General features: G+C 32.5%; 1 protein-coding gene across 1 annotated transcript; it reads right to left on the bottom strand.

The window, feature by feature from the left end:
- Window positions 1-17,357: 17,357 nt before the first annotated feature.
- Window positions 17,358-17,926, bottom strand: LOC149492689 (uncharacterized). The gene is made up of 2 exons (XM_089715916.1): window positions 17,456-17,926; window positions 17,358-17,405 (listed from the first exon to the last, which is right to left on the bottom strand). Exons 1-2 carry the CDS (start codon window positions 17,924-17,926, stop codon window positions 17,358-17,360), a joined length of 519 nt encoding a protein of 172 aa, XP_089572042.1.
- Between the last annotated feature and the right edge of the window lie 468 nt (window positions 17,927-18,394).

The following is an 18,394-nucleotide window of genomic DNA, read 5'->3' on the forward strand; positions in this document are numbered from 1 at the left end:
TAGAACTTACAAATGTGTTATGTGTTATAGTGCCGAAAATTTAGACACACAGAAAGCACGCCGATTAACAATACTAATACAATCTCTAATACAATTAATTAATAAAGAAAAAAGTGGAGTTGCATCAACTAAAAAATACATATTAATCAATAAAGTTCATAAAATCTCAAATATAATTTACAATTATAATTCTAGTGAATACCTACCTTGAGAAAGATGCTTTTTTTCATAAGGAACTGCAAATATTAACTTGAAGCTACAATGTAGTTGATGGATAACATAGTGAAGCGAAATGTGCCCGCGATCTCCTAGCAGGTCGTTTTTTTTTGCACAGGAGCTAGCTTTTGGTTAAGCTGAACTAGATGCTAAGGGAGTCCAAGACATGGAGAATATTATTTTGGCACGACAAAAATTAAACCTTTTCTCATATGCATCTTGCAAGATCAAAGGTAGCAGATGATATTTTTTGAATTTATGTGCTCGAGACAAATATCTACTGAAATTATAAAATAGATATGAACCAATATCAAGCTAAACAAAATGAATCAAATAATTATCCCTACTATAGATAATATATTCTCTTTTAGATAATAAAATTTTTTCGAAAAAAAAAATCAAATAACAAATATCTACACCTATTGCAAATAAATACATTCTTTACCTAATGCATTGGTTGATGATGGAGTTGCAATCTGTTTTTCATGATGTAAATTATTGATGATAGGAAATAATGATCTAACTGCTAAATTTTAGGTAGAGTTCATAATTCAAATAATAATTTGTTACTGTATATAATCTAATTTATATAGTGATTTTAGATAAGACTCAATAAAATCATAGTAAAAAGATAAAAAAAATAAAAAGCTAAAAAATTTGTAAAAAAAAAAAATGAATACTTAATGTAGAAAGCAAGTTGAACTTATTTTTTGCTTCAGTTCAAATCATATAAATATATAGATAGATATGTAGATATAGATCTCTTAAATTTAAAATTCAATTCAAGATATTAGTTTGTTGTAGATAATTTATAATTAGTTTATATTTTATAATTATTTAATATTAAAACATTCAATCAAATCATAATAAAATAAAATAAAATTTAAAATTTTGTAAAAAAAAAAAAAAAAAAAAAGAATACTGAATGTAGAGAACTTCTCAACTTATTGTTTACTTCAAGATTATATAGATATATAAATTGTAATATATTTAAAATAATCCTTTTAAATACAATTATTGAATTCATTTTGAATAAATAATCTAAAATTCTGGCATAAATCCGATAAACATTAAAAACTTAAAAAAAATTTTCATCGAAAGTTTCATGATTTAGAATAGGTTGAGAAGTATTGTCATCTCCCTTCACAAAATAAAACATAAACATTAATTCTGTCATTAAATATTTCCCTATTTCTCAGATAATGACATTAGAAAACGAATTTTAATTTTAATTTCATTAAAAAGAGCACTATAAAAAATGAATTTTATGATTTAAGTAGCATCGTTGTTACAACTTGAAAATCATGGATCGGACCACTAGGGTCCAAGTAAGCTTAAGACCCCCCGAGACCCATAATAAACCTAAACTACAAAGTCCATACATGCCAAATAAAATCCTACGAGCAGTAAGCCCATATTAGTTTATATATATATATATATATATATATAGTAATCACATGATGCCGGCCCAATCTCAAACATTTCAACTACTACACAGATCGAGCTTATGTCTAATACACCTCATTCATAATATGGGCTACCAGTTCATGCATGCGTCTAGATAAATAATTAAGCCATTCATAAGTCTATAGAATAGTATAACCATATTACAACGCGATTAGAGGTATATAAATCCTATAATTGCAGAGTTCAATAATAACTAGAAATAGTAAAGTTCTTATAAATAACAATACATAAATTAGTTAATTACGGAAACTGGGAATTTACTTATATAGCTCTGCAGAGTAGATTCCAAAGCTTTAGTCGACTTGACGGGAGTACTACTTCTTGAAAAGTTAAAAAAATGAAGAGTGAGTTTTACAACTCAGTGAATAATAATAAATAATGTATACACAGACATTCAAGCGAAATGCAACCTAAAACACTAAAATGAACACGCAGCCAATCAAGCATATGGCACAATATTAGCACTCACAAGTATTACACCTTCAAGTAATCAAACAAGTGGAAGTTGGTTAGTGGCGTCATCGAGACCTTCGATGAGCCGTTCTCACACATGGCCCTCCCCCTTCACTGTGTGCACCAGGTATCCGATCCCATACATGGCCGACCGGTCTATTCCTCACTTGACAAGTCGTCCCCTTTTTTTATACTATCTTTTCTTTTCCATACCAACAGGCAGTTACCCTTTGATTTTTCATATCATATATCCTTAGATGCATACGGGGGCGCTGATCTCACCATATATGGCCGACGGTATCGAAGACCGCTTGCACAAATCCGTGATGACCCACTTCATCCCAATTCCACACAAACAAGGAACAATAATTTTCACAGCAAAAGTAATCGACAATTCATTCAACATAAAGCACCAAAGCAATCCTTAATGCATATACATAAAAGTATAATTATATAGTATAGATATAAAAATAAGTACTAAGTTATCTCTTTTATATATATATATATATATATATATATATATATATATATATATATATATATATATATATAAAAGAGATAACTTAGTACTTATTTATTTCTTTGTAAAATAAATGATATGTGTATGCAATTATGATATACACTATTTATTATTGCTCATAGTGGTAGATAATAGGAGCTCTAACTCGGATTTTGACTCGGAGGAGCAGCAGACGAGTCCGGACAATCTAAAGAATTTAAGAATACAAAGAAAGAATTGCATCAGACAAATGACTAATTTAAATAAAGAATTAGGGAATTAATCTAATAATTATTTACGTATCTAACTGCTATAACTAACCTAAATTCTACCCAAATTTCGGTAGCATCTCCCTTAAAAATTAAACTATTTTCCTGTTTACATATCAATAATTTCATTAAATATTCACTCAATCCACAGAACCCATCCATCGGGCAATCAATCAAATCAAATTATTTTTCCTTCCTCCAAGAAAGTAACTAAATAATTATTTAACCATCCATACAAAACCTTAGCTTTTCTTAATCCATGATTTCAACATCGATACAAATTAGTTTAGTACTAATGCAAAAATATTAATAACTTTACTAAGATTAAACAAATAAGTAAATAAATACGCGATTAAATGAAAATGTTTATTTGTTTAATTTCCGCGTCCTACTACTTTAAACTATCCTTAAACTATCTGATCATATATTCCTTTAATAATCATACAAAGTTATAGCTCATATTCCTTTTACCAACATTAATTAGGATCTTATGTAACAACTTAATAATTTGTGAATCACTATCCTCACCAAGCAAGATTATAGGCAACGTCCTATTTAAATTATCTATTAAGCATAACCAAATACTTTAACTAACCAATTCTTAGCACGAATTGAATTTATAATCTCAACACACTATAACCTTTCTTATTCATCAAGCAAAATTTAACCAGAATAACTAAATTAGCAGTTGCCTCAATAGTAAATAAAAATTCATATTATTCTCCATTTGGTCACTAGAGCCCTTATATAACAACCATGAAAAATGTATTTCCATTATCATATATATGAACTTAATTAAATCAAAAACTATAATTTCTCAAATCAAAAGTTGTTGCCATTTATCCAATTCTTAGCCTCTAAATGAAAATTACCTCAATCACACCAAATCACCCACTAAATCAGAAAATTCATGAAATTTACTAGAAAAGGTTGAAAATTTATTTAACTAGCTACAACGTGCGTCGGAAAATGAATTTTTCCAGTCAAAGTAACCGACAGTAGCAACCAAGCACCAACACCGTCACTGCTCTATTAACTTGACCAGAGATGCACGAGAAAGTGGCTGGAGGCACTTGGAGGTGAAGAAAGGGTGTAGTCTGGCCCGTGCTTAATTGTTTCGCCGGAAAAGTGAAGGGAACGCTGAACGAGGCAGCGTCGATCGGACAAGCACAACTCGCAGCTCCCCTCGTGCGCTAAACAAGACCGAGACAGGAGAGAAAGGAAGGCCGGAGAGACGTCGCCAGTGGAAGGAGTCGATTGGTCGAGCTGGCGTCACCGGAAAATCGAGTTGGAGACGCGATTTCACAATCGAGCGAAATCGCAGTTCTCCTGCGGTTGCTACGCTCGCCAGGAACGAAAGGAGAGAGAGAAAGAGACCGGAGACACGTGGTGAGGAGGCGACGGCAGCGAGGAAGAATCGGCGCTGGTTTCAGGTGATCGGAAAACAAAAAGGGAAGGGGGAGGGGCTGTGGCGCGATGGGGAGAGAAAGGAGAATGTGGATGGGGATTTTTTTCGGTATTTTCTTATTTCTGGAACATTCTAATTGGTCTAAGGCCGGAGTGGTTCGATTCAGGGTCTTTGCTTGAAATTCCTTTTGGTTTGGGGGTTTCCAATTGGTTTTCTAATGATTTTTATTTTAGTTATAGGTTTGGTTTAACAAATAAAACTATGTTTGTATTAAATTTTTATTTAATATATATATATATTAACAAATAATTGTAAGGCATATATATATATATATATATATATATATATATATATATAATATAATAAGTTCCTTAATACTATTGGTTAAAAATTAATATTTAGATTTTTAAATGAAAAATTTTTGAAAATAATTTTTCGGATCATTTCAATCGTGCTGAAGAAAAATTAACACTTAATTATAGTAACAATAAATAAAATCTTTTTATATAGATTAGATACTCTAATAGCTATGGAATAATTTACCAAATCATAAAATCATATTTTAATTGATAATCGGAAACTAAATACCATCTGTAATTCTATCACCATCTGTAATTCTATCACCATCACCACATTAATCAAGTTCACATCAATAAAATATCATGAAAATAATCTTATATTGTTTACGAAGAACTTATTTCTTTTTGTTGAAAGTATGATTGATTTTCTTTAAGATTTCATTTATATTGAAATCGATGTTTATATATGTATAATGGAAAAAAGAAAATTGATAGAATAAATATTATTGATATTGTTAATTATTTTAAAAAAAGTGAAACGTTTTTAAAATACTAATGATATTATTAATTTAATTAATTATTTAAAAATTGAAAATATTATTAACGATATTAATTAAATTCTCTACTAATTATATTAAAAATAATTTTTAAAAATATAAAAATTATTTTCAACTCAATACATTAGGATGGCATGTGAGTATTTTAATACTCTAGAACTGTCCCACAGAAGTTTTTGTGCCTTAGATTTTATATATATATATACATATACCATTGTTAAATAAAAAAATACTATAATCAATTAAAAAAAATAAAAATATACTATTTTAAATAACGAAGTGTATTTATCACTTAGTCTTTTATTGGTCATGAAATATATATATATATATATAACCCCATCGAAAGAGAATAACAATATTTATTTAAATTGAAAATATTAAGATAATATATGTTTTTTATTTTTTTACATCAAGAGGAGGGTAGTTAAAACCCAAAATCAACAAGAGAAAGTTCTAGGCTAAAAACAAAAATTATATATGGAATTATTCGTTCCAATTAGGAATAGAAGCTGACGCGGAACCCTATGGAAATTAATTCCAAGAACTCTATAACAAGATTTGGAAGAGATCAAATATCAAACTAAACTCCCCTCTATGGCACCCAAAGTTTAAAGAAGTAAGAACACCAATAATAGAGTAAAAAAATAAGATAAACGCCACAAATAAATTGATAAGTTTACCTTGATTCTTGATGCAATTAGAAGAATGCAATCTCACACTCTCTCTAAAGCAAAGAACACGCCTAAGCATGAACAAAGTTGAAGAACTTCTATTTTATTGATTGATTGTTTAATGAATACAATATAACAAGCTATTTATACTAATTCTAAGAGGTCCTGATCCTTTAAGGATTTAGAATAATTAATCTAAATCAGCTAAGGATAAGGATTTAGCTAATCTAAACCAACTAAGGATATGACTAACAAATCTTAATAACTTAAGAATTTGGTTAACTAATCCAAATCAACTAAAGATTGACCAAATTTAAACAAATCAAGGATAATATCCAAGGGGTGCCGAATTATAGGAGGCCCAACCCATTATTAGTGATACAACTCAAAATAAGCAAATTGGACTGACTAATCTTGCTAGAGGCAGAAGCTAGCATGGCCTGGGGCATGCCAATTCGCACGGGCGTGCTTCAAGGTTAGTGTTTCCTCGCGAGAGTCAGACGCGGGCACAGTCTGGGGCGTGCTATTTGGCACGGGCGTGCTTCAAGGTAAGTGTTTCCTCGCGAGATCAAAGACTTACACGGCCTGGGGCGTGCCACCTTGCATAGGCGTGCTAACATAGCACTGTCTACGCATGCCATATGCTAGAAATTCAGGTTCCAACTCAACATGTGCTCCCATCAATGTGAGAAACTTAGGTGCTCTCCATGCTTCCTTGAGTTCTATGGTTGAGTGGTAGCAAATCCGTATCATTGCCCCCTTTCCTTGAAAAGATTCGTCCTCGAATCTTAGTTCGAAGTTGAGGTATCCATACTCTCTTGAGCTCTATGGTTGCTCCATATTTCTTTGCACGGCTTCTTGTAATTGATCCACTAGGAAGCACTAATGGATTTTTCATGTTGTTCTCCTTGTTCCCTTGAGTTCCATGGATGAGTGATGGCGGATTCGTATCATCCCTTCCTTCTTTAAAAAGATTTGTCCTCAAATTTGCATCCATGTCAAAGGGAGACAAATCACTAACATTGAAAGTAACGGAAACACCATACTCACCTGATAACTTTATCTTGTAGGCATTGTTATTAATGCGTTTCAAGACTTGGAATGGATCATCTCTATGTTCATCAAGCTTAATCTTCCTTCAGTTGGGAAACCTTTCGTTGCGAAAATGTGCCCAAACCCAATCTCCAGGTTTAAACACAACATGCCTCCTTCCATTGTTGGCACGGTTGGCATAATCTTTGTTCTTCATGTCCATATGAACCCTTGCTAAATATGAATACAAAAACACTCCCAATTAAACTCTAAACTTCCAACATCTCCAAATAATCATCATAACACAATAACACTTTATATTGCATTCATTATATATATCAAGTCTTCATGACCTAATCATACCAACTATAGTAATCATATTCAATCATTTCCTCCAAATACGTACACCACAATAATTACATGCTTTAATTATATTTCCAATCACATAAGCTCTAATAAATGTAATAATTATACATGCCATAAATCTTAATACATGTCATAATTCTTAATTATATAACTCTCAATCTACTACTCCCAAATTAGTCACTTCTGCTTTGATAGTACTCTTCAAGTCTTCAAGTAGCAACCACGATCTTCAACCTACGCGTGATAAAAATCGACGCGCTGAGTATAAAACTCAGTGGTGCTCATAATTCACATACTTAACAAAGTGTGATGGCAACTAACTTAAAATACAAATTTCATAAAAGCATTGATAATCATAGATTCAGTAAATTTCAACATAAATGTATCTTTATAGCAAAGAATAAACTTCTAATTCATACCATAAATAATTTAGTTCTAATTATCTCATAACTCCTTTACATGAACCTTTAATCACACATATCATGATACTATCATGATCTTACCTGCTGTTCATTATGTTGTATGAATGAAATCAATAAATATGTGAGAATACATAATAGTATATTTTCATTGTCTTACTTGCTATTCATCATGCTGTATGACTTATGCACTTTTAGTCACATCATATAAGTTATGATTAATAACATCTCATAATTGTATGGCTCCTTAAGAATTAATTAAATAAACTTGTAAGCATATATAGCATTATACTTTCATGATCTTACCTGATGTTTTTTATGCCGTATGAATTCTGCAACTTTGATTAAAACTCAGTGAATATCGCAACGAATAAAGAAACATATAAGCACATACATATGTAGAAATAAACATGTACTCACATATGGAATGTAAGAACACATATCATGATACTTTCATTATCATACTTGCTGCTCATTGTACTGTATGATTATGCAATTTGTAGTCAATATAACTGTATAGCTCCATAAGGTTATAGTGAAACCAAAGTGATAAGAAAAACTGTATGAAACTGTATGAATACTGTATGACTGGGCTGCTATGACCATATATAATCATATCCACTCAACGGCCTGTAGCCGGAGTACCAAACTATATGGGGCGCAGATCTGCTATCCTATGTCGCGACATAGCCTTATCTACGTGGTTTCTACCTAACCTCAATGGAGCATATTAATCGTATGTCAATAGATAAAACAAAAGCATAGTAACTGTGTCATAATTTGCATGCTTGTGTCATGAAATTAACTGCTTCATAATTTCATAAATCTTACTGCTTACCTGTATGCTGATAGCCTCGCCAAGCGGGCAACTTGTGTCATGTTAGTTTCACATCATTTGCATGCTTGCATTGTGTGTTTATACATGTGTTCATGTTGTCTTTTTGCTTTAAAATGATTGAAGGCATACAAGTTGAGCAAAGGAATACAATTGCATAGAATTCATAACTTCATACACCATAATGTTTACCTCATTTCACATCATTTGCATGCTTGCATGTTGGTTTGATACATGTTCTCATGTTGTCTTTTTGTTTTAAAATGATTGGAGGCATACAAGTTGAGCAAAGGAATGCAATTGCATTGAAAATGAAGTCCAAAAGAGCATCAGAACACAATTCGCGAGCGCGCCATGCAAAGTCGCGAGCGCGAGAAGTACATATGAGGGTCAGTGAGTTTACAGGCCAAATTTGCGAGCGCGCAATGAAAGTCGCGAGCGCGAGAAGTGCAAAATGAGAGTCAGAGAGTTTACAGGCACAATTCGCGAGTGCGCAATGAAATTCGCGAGCGCGCGTCGTGTTTTTCAGCCTGCGCTATCTGTACTCTTTTGGTCATATCTCTCAATTTACAACTCCGATTTGGGTGATTCAAAAACCCATGGAAAGCTAACACATAGAGGAACAAATAACTCTTCTATGACACTTCCTAATTCCATCATTAAATAGGGTCAAAATCATAGTGAAGTTACTAGTTACTTTTCCAGCAAAACCTGTTTCAGCATGAACTCAATATCTACTTCATTTATTCATTGCATCTCATGCTTTTTCACAATTTTCAGTCATCTTACTCAACATTAAGCAACATATCTTCTCATTATCAACACAACACACAAATTCTCATGCAAGGAAATGAATTAAACTAAAAGAGATAGCACACCTTCACTCCAAAAAGCTTAAGCTCTTCTTTTTAGCTTCCTTTTTCTTCTACCTTTGAGCTCACCTCTCCTATACATAAGAACTCTTATGAAGACTCTAAAAATATCACCAAATGATTCAATTATGAAATTCAAGAAGGTTTACTTACTTGGTTAGAATAGAAGTTGAATATAATGCTTGAATCCCATGAAAATTGATGGAGAAAGGAAGGTGAACTAAGGGAAAGGAAGTAGATGAAGGAGATGAAGATGATGAAGGAGATGAAGAAGATAAAGATGAAAAATGGGAAAGTGAATGGAAGTCTCGGGTACATCTCCAAAAATATCATGATTTTGTGTGAAAATTACCAAATGGTACCTCAAGTGTCAAAATGGTACAACTCAATACCTCAACTTTATACTTTAGTGCAAGTAAGTTCTAATCCTTATACTTTGATCTTTTTGTTTCCTTCAAGTAAGTCCACTTCTTTTCCTGATTTCAATTACCTCCCATTCTACCCTATTCTGGACTCTAATAGCTCGAACCGGGTTTTGGATCAGCCCGACTCGACTCTAAGCAACAACTCGATTCAATAGAAAAATGGGACGTTACAAATTAGGAACAAGATCCCTATGAATTAGGAACAGAATCCACACAACCCAAACAAGCTTTTCCAATGGTGGATGAATTTTTTTTCTTCTTACTCTTTTTTTTTTTTTTTTTTTTTTTTTTTGTAAACCTAATTAACAAGATCTAAGATCACAACTTCCAGAATTTGAACAAGAACGAAATTGACAAACACAATTGATGCAAATTCAAAAATTAAAGCTAACAAACTAGAAGACAAACACGAAAACAAGAAAAAACAAGAAGACGGTGCTCTGGCACCGATTGTGGCATCCGCCGTCTGGTTCTCCGGGATTGGCCGGTGGGTGTTACACTTCCAACACTTAATTAACATATTACCTTCCATATAACAGAATACCTAATCCATAAAATATCAATCAAATGGTTAAAATTATCCAATTTGATCAATTATGCAATTATGACCTTAAACTCATGCTTAACCATCCTTAATCACCTTAAAAGCACCTATCATCACATTATCTCCACCAAGTCCGCAACAATAAGCAAGCAAATCATATCATAGTTCATGAAAATCAAAAATAAAACCAAGAAAAAGAAAGAGGAGAAGAATATAACTAACATTTCCTTAATAATCACTTGAAAATTTCTAAGTTTTCATGCACTTTTAGCTTGTCCTTAACATAATAGAAGTAATTGATATTTTTTTATAATAATTTAGATACATTATGAATCTAAATTTGAAATAATATTCTAAATTTGAATGCATTTTAAGGATAAATCTACAATAAAAGAATTTGAGATTTCTCTATTGACGTATAACTCTTCTTTCATAATTGGATTTAAAACATTAATTATAAATCATCAAATTTAAAATTAACTAAATAACTTGTAACTTATAGAACAAGTTATGAAATAAGACATACAAATTTTATTATGTATAATTCTAGTTTTTACTTAACTTTTATTTAATCTATCAAGATAAAATTCTTAATTTAAAATTACCTTTTAATTTATAATGTCTAATTTTTAACTTTTATTTAATTTAAAATGTCAAATCACATAAGTCCACACACATATTAAATTTGACTTGAAATCTTGCTTTTTTTACAAATTCTTTTTTACACTTTTTTTATAAATAAAATATTATATTATTTACTTATAGAATCTTGAATAAAATTTATTTAGTTTTAGAATTTTTAATTTAAGTTTAAAACTTAATAGGTAAAAATTCTATATTGTATAAATTTCAAAAACAATAATTTATAAATTGTAATCTAAATATTGTACTTAATATATTTTTACACATTTCTTAAGTGAAACTTTTATATCATTTATGTCCATAATAATTACTATCGTTATTTGATTTATAAATTTTGAGATTCTAATTCACTTATAATTGAAATTTTCATATCACACCTTTTATATTTTAAATGTTTTTATTGTATAATTGATTTGTTTACATAATTTAACACAATATAGCAATAGAGGGCCTTGGGCCCCAATTTTACACAGAATTTTACACTTGATTATAAGTTACAACCCAAGTACATAGAATTGATTTTGCCTTGCTCTTGTCACTTTGCTTTTTAGATCTTATTGCTCTCTCTCTCTCTCTCTATGCAACCATCGGTTGCTTCTGAGCAAATGCAATGCCTTTCTCAATGTTAGCCTTCAATTCAGGCTTTAGATTTTCCAGTGTCTTCTGCTCATACTCTGTCAAACCTTGGAGGTCGGATGAAATGATGGCTTGGAGCCCCATCCTTCCAAGTTTTACTCTTGATGCAAAGAATGGAAGATCGGTAAGATCTGACTGCACAAAAGAGCACTCATAAACATCACCATCTCCATCGAGTACATGGAGAGAAGACTCAACAAATCTGACTGTTGCATATGCCATTGATAAGGTGGCAGACTCAATAAGCAGGTGTACATAAACACTGTGTCATTTCAAAGGATTTCTGTATCAATAGAAAATTTATCTATTCTCCATGGTAGTAAAAGCCAGGTTTTAAAAATAAAATTATAAAAATTTTATTAATGTATTTACTAAAATTTTATATAAATTAGAAAATTAAGCAAATACTATAAAGAGATAATCAAATAATATGTATACTACCTAAACAATTGGAATCAACAGAAATTCACAATATACCAACCAGTAGAGGTTTCTAAACAAAAATAATAAATGAATACACAAATAGATTAAGCAAATCCATTAAAGAAAAAATATTATGGAGAGAAAAAAATACCATCACTTGGTTTTAAAATAAAATGCCAATACTTTCGCAGCTATGCAACAATTAATTTACGTTCAATAAGACAAATTGCCAACAGTGAATTAAGAATCGAAAAAAACTAGTATATGCCTTGCATGGTGAAGCAAAAAATATCAGGTTTATAACACCTTCTCTAGCCTTGGTGCAAGAGACACACAGCATGAATAAAGAAAGAGATTAAAAAAAAAAAAAAAAAGCCTTGGTGCGAGAGACATAGAGCACGAATAAAGAAAGAGAGGAAAAAAAAAAAAAAGGAAGCAGCAATGAATATTCTCAGGTATCCAAAAATCATGAATGTCTAATCAAATAGAATTGTAGATAGACACAAAAACCAGATAAATATAAAAGATGTAGTGTTTAGGATAGATAGTTATATTTATATTTAGATAATTCAACAATTTAAAGAATTCAATATGGATAATTCATAGCAAAATAATAATTAAAATGCTTAAGTCATCCAATCACAGACGTAGAAAATTAAAGAAAAACTTAAAAATTTATAAAAAAAGGAAAAATAAAATATTGGACGAAGAGAACGCCTGAGATTTCTCTTTATTTGAGCTTTTATATAAATATATAGATAGATTGACATCTCTTTATTTTTATGCTATTTTTTTATTACTTCATTTTTAAATTTCTTATTATATCCTTATTTAATGTGTATTTCTTAAAATATATGACATAATCTTCTAAATATATTCTATATATACAACAGAATATTATTATTTTTTAAAAAAGGATATTTCTGAAAGTATAAATTAGCAAATTGCACGACATGAAACACTTCTACTCTAATAAAAAAAAAAAAAAAGAAAATTATGTACCACCACAACATGTCGTATATTACATTTTATTTTAAAAAATTTCAATCAACAAACATATTAAAATGATGCTCTTTCTTTAACCTTTAAAGTTTAAATATTGGCATATGAATAAACAACAAAATTGAAAGGGATTAACTTGTTTTAATCGAGCATATGGTGTTACCTATGAATTAAATAAATGAAATTATTTTTCTTACTGTAGGTTGATTCTTTTTTTATTGTTTCATGATTTTATTGTTTTTAACTTCCAAATTATGGACTTATTGTTGTGGATGAGGGATTAAAGTTCTTTATTTATTCTTGAAACATGATGTAACTCTATTATCCTCTTCCCTTTTTTAGCAAAGGTTTTTTTAATAAAGTTTAATTTATTTACGTTTGTCACAAACAATTTGTTTTGGATTTCAAGTAATTCATCTTAATTAATTATTTTAATTTTAAGCCGATTTGTATTGTCGAGCTAGTAATCATTTGTGAAAGAACAGAGAAAGAATGGGAGAAAAGGTTTCTGCCTTTATTCCTTTTTCTGCTTAACTTATATACAACAGATTCTTAAAGAAGGTAAACTCCTAATCATGGTAAACTTCTAAATTAGTACAACAGATATTAACAGCAAATATTTACACTTATGATAAGCCTAATCCCTGAATTTAAGCCTAATACCCCCCCTCAAGTTGGAGCATGAATATCCAGAATGCCCAACTTGCGTAGAAGAGCTGCAAATATATCCTTGCCCAAAGCCTTTGTCAAGATATCAGCAAGCTGTACTGAAGTATGAACATATTTGGTGACAATATGATCGGAGCTGATTTCATCACGAATAAAATGACAATCAACCTCGATATGCTTCGTACGTTCGTGGTATACTGGATTAGCAGCAATTTGCAAGGCTGACTGACTATCACAGTAAACAGTCATAGGTCTAGAATGCTCAACACCAAGAGAACTCAGCAAGCCTTTTAACCACTTCAATTCACAAACAACAGTAGCCATAGATCGATACCCTGCTTCAGCAGATGAGCGAGATACAGTTGGTTGCTTTTTAGTTTTCCAAGAAATCGGAGAATTGCCAAAGAAAACCAAATATCCTGTCAAAGATCGTCGAGTCAAAGGACAACTAGCCCAATCAGAGTCACAATAACCATACAGCTGCATATCACAATCAACACTGAGAAATATCCCTTGTCCTGGATTGCCTTTTAAATAGCGAACAACACGCAGAGCTGCATCGAAGTGATCTTATTTCGGTTGCTGCATGAACTGAGCTAGGATATGAACACAATAAGACAACTCAGGAAGTGTGATGGTCAAATAAATAAGTCTTCCCACCAACCGCCTATACCTAGCTGGATCTTTCAAAACTGCACTCGTTGAAAGCGCTAGTTTATGATTCTGCTCCAAAGGAGTCTTGGACGGCTTAGCTCCCAATAATCCAGATTCAGAAATTATATCCAAGGCATATTTTCGTTGACATAAGAACATACCTACAGAATTTCGAGCCACCTCAATACCCAGAAAATACTTCAACGTGCCCAAGTCTTTCATATGAAAGCAGTGATTTAAATAATCCTTAAATCGGTGAACCATCACATCATCATTCCTCGAAATAATAAGATCATCAACATAAACCAGTATATGCATTTGACCCATTCCTTCTCGAAAAGTAAAGAGAGAGTGATCAAAGCTTGATTGTTGAAAACCAAACTTTATCAAAGAATCTGCCAGCTTTGCAAACCAACACCTAGGTGCTTGACGCAAACCGTATAAGGACTTTTGTAATTTACACACCTTCTCGGAGGAACTGGAAGTGAAACCAGGAGGCATTTTCATGTACACTTCTTCATTCAAATCACCATGCAAAAATGCATTTTGAACATCCATTTGATATAGCTTCCAGTTCTTGGCAGTTGCAACCGCAAGAAAAGTGCGTACTGTAACCATCTTGACTGTGGGTGCAAAAGTCTCATGATAATCGATTCCTTCAACTTGATGATTGCCAAGGATCACCAATCTCGCCTTGTAACGTTCAATACTGCCGTCGGAATGATATTTTATCTTATAAACCCATTTGCTTCCAATGGCTTTCTTCCCAGGTGGTAGATCAACCACGATCCAAGTGCCATTATCCTCAAGAGCTTGAATTTCTTTACGCATTGCATCTCTCCAACAATCTTTCTTTGCCGCTTCTGCATATGTAGTTGGTTCATGTCCTGCACTAACACTTGCCAAAAAAACTCGATGCGACGAAGATAATTTATCATAACTGACATAATTTGCTATAGGATAGACAGTACCTGAGGAATGCAAGTGAAGTGGTGAGCAAACAGAGGGACTTGTTTTAACCATATGAGTCACATAGTCTTTCAATCGAATGGACGGCACTTTAGCTCGTCGTCCTCGTCCAAGAGATTCCTCTACATTATTTTCCTCGACAACATCATTTTCTGTATTTCCTACTTCAATACTACCACCTGCAATGTTGTTCTCCTCATCATCACAGTGCACCTCAATACCAGCGCTCCAATCATGTGCTCTATAATCATTTGAATCATCATTAGTAACTTGCCCATCAGCAAACGGAAATTCAGTTTCAACAAACACCACATCACGAGAAATAAAATATTCTTTAGTATCTAAGTCATATAATTTCCAACCTTTCTTATCAAATGGATACCCAACAAAGATACATTTTCGACTTCTGCTAGCAAACTTGTCCTTGTCTCGATTCAAATTGTGACTATAACACAAAAATCCAAATATTCGAATACTCTGATAAGATGGCTCTTGTCCAAATAAAACTTTATAAGGACTTTTACCATTCAATAACTTAGATGGAGTTCTATTGATTAAATAACCCGCTGTGAGAATACATTCACCCCAGAATTCAAGTGGTAAATTTGCTTGAAATCGCAATGCTCGTGCCACATTCAGGATATGGCGATGTTTTCTTTCCACTCTCCCATTCTGTTGAGGAGTCCCAACACATGAAGTTTGATGTATGATCCCAGTTTCAGCAAAATATTCTTTCAGACACACAAACTCACTACCATTGTCACTACGCACAATTTTGACATATTTTTGAAATTGCCTTTGAATCATTGCCATGAATTTCTTAAGAACAGAACCTACTTCAATTTTTTCATTCAACAAATATATCCATACAGCACGAGAGCAATCGTCCACTATGGTCAAAAAATATTTTGCTCCACAAGAAGCTGGAACTCTATAGGGTCCCCATAAATCACAATGAATTAAATCAAAACATTCTTTGGCTTTATTCTCACTAGAAGAAAATATTTCTCTTGTTTGCTTAGCTCTAAAACAAACATCACAAACATGATTATTATTTTCATTCTTATGCACTACTTCAGGAATCAATCCTAAGACTTTAGAAGAAGGATGTCCCATTCTCCTATGCCAAAGCTGAAAAGAATTAACTCCACTTATCTTGCAGGCTTTCATCTTGCAGGCTGGAACAGGAGCTGCTTCCGTAAGAAAATAAAGCCCCTCACGTTGCTCACCCGCTCCAATCACCTTCCTCGAATTTTAGTCCTGTAGAACACAAAATTTGTCAGTGAATATAATCATCAAAGCTGAATCTCTAAGAAGTTGAGAGACAGATATCAAATTGCATTTCAGCTTTGGCACAAAAAGGACATTCTGCAATATTAATCTTTCTCCAAGATAAATAGTCCCTGCTTTCAACGCCATAATCTCCTCTCCATCTAGCAGCCCCACCGGGCATGGAATAATGTCTCGTACATTTCTCATGCATGAATACACACTAGTCATATGATGGGAAGCTCCTGAATCAATGATCCAAATTAATTGAGTTTTCTTACCCATCAACCTCTCATTAGTACTAATTTTATTAGCATTCAGCATTTCCATCAAAGATGCCCATTGTTCTTCATTCAGTCCTCTATCTGCCCCACCAATCATTTGAGCTGCATTTGACCGAGCAATCCCCCCTTTATCATATCCTCCGGTGACTCCGCGTTTACATCCACTTCCTCTTCCAGCACCATTTGTTCTTGGTCTATTGCCCCACCATTCTGGGTACCCAATCAGTTGAAAACAGGTCTCTGCATCATGTCCTTCACGTTTGCAATTTGTGCAAACCATGTTTCTATCTTTTGCTTCCCCCCTTGAATTTCGATTCCCCACTCGCATGGCAAAGCTTACTGGATTCCCTCTTTCTTCCTTTATACGAGTCACTGTTCTCATTTTTTTCTTGTTGCACGATCATAGAATAAGCTCGATTCAAATTCGGCAAGGGTTCAGTGCTAAGAATATTTGATCTCACCACACCATAACCTTCTTCATCCAGTCCCATCAAGAACTGATGCACCCTTTCTTCTTCTCGTTTTCTTTCCAAGAGAATCGTCAGATTGCACTCACATCCTGCACAATTACATACCGGTATCTTGTCATAATTATTCAATTCATCCCAGATCAGTTTGAGCTGACCATAATAAGTCACAATGGCCTGCCCATTCTGTTTACAGTTTGCTAAATCTGATCTCAACTGTTGCACTCGTGGCCCATTTCCAATTGAAAACCTCTCCTTGATATCATCCCACAGATCTTTCACAATCTCCATGTGTGAGATGGTTGATCGAAGTTTGGGTTCAATAGTATTAAACACCCAAGAAACCAACATCGAATTAACTGTCCACCAGTCTTCGATTTCAGGGGCATTCTCAGCTGGTTGTGTAATCGTTCCATCAACAAATCCATATTTCTTCTTGGCACGAAGTGCAGTTCGCATGGCCCGTGCCCATTCATCATAGTTTTCTCCTCTCAATTGAACCTGAGTAATTATATTACCAGGATTGTCATTCGAATTGAGAAAGTAAGGCTTTGAGATCTTTTCCCCTTCTTTTGCCATTGCTCTGATACCATGAAAGAACAGAGAAAGAATGGGAGAAAAGGTTTCTGCCTTTATTCCTTTTTCTGCTTAACTTATATACAACAGATTCTTAAAGAAGGTAAACTCCTAATCATGGTAAACTTCTAAATTAGTACAACAGATATTAATAGCAAATATTTACACTTATGATAAGCCTAATCGCTGAATTTAAGCCTAATAATTTGTCCTTCCTGTTTTTTTGGTAAGTGTAGAAAATGATGGATCAGAAAGGTTTTTATGTGCCTTAAAACCAAAACAAATTGTTTTCTCAAAGTTTTCTTTTAATAGGATTAAGCCTAAATAACTAAGGTATTGTTTGTTTTCGATTAAATTTTTTATTTTTCATTTTTTTCTTAAAAAATAAATAAAAATTGTTTGTTTATATTTGTTTAATTTTTTTTCTTTACTTTTTTCGAAAACTGTTTTTAAAACAAAAAATTTCATCAA

The sequence above is a fragment of the Jatropha curcas genome, chromosome 11 (assembly GCF_041381405.1).
Source record: "Jatropha curcas cultivar XTBG-Jc1 chromosome 11, XTBG_Jcur_1.0, whole genome shotgun sequence".
Classification (NCBI taxonomy): domain Eukaryota; kingdom Viridiplantae; phylum Streptophyta; class Magnoliopsida; order Malpighiales; family Euphorbiaceae; genus Jatropha; species Jatropha curcas.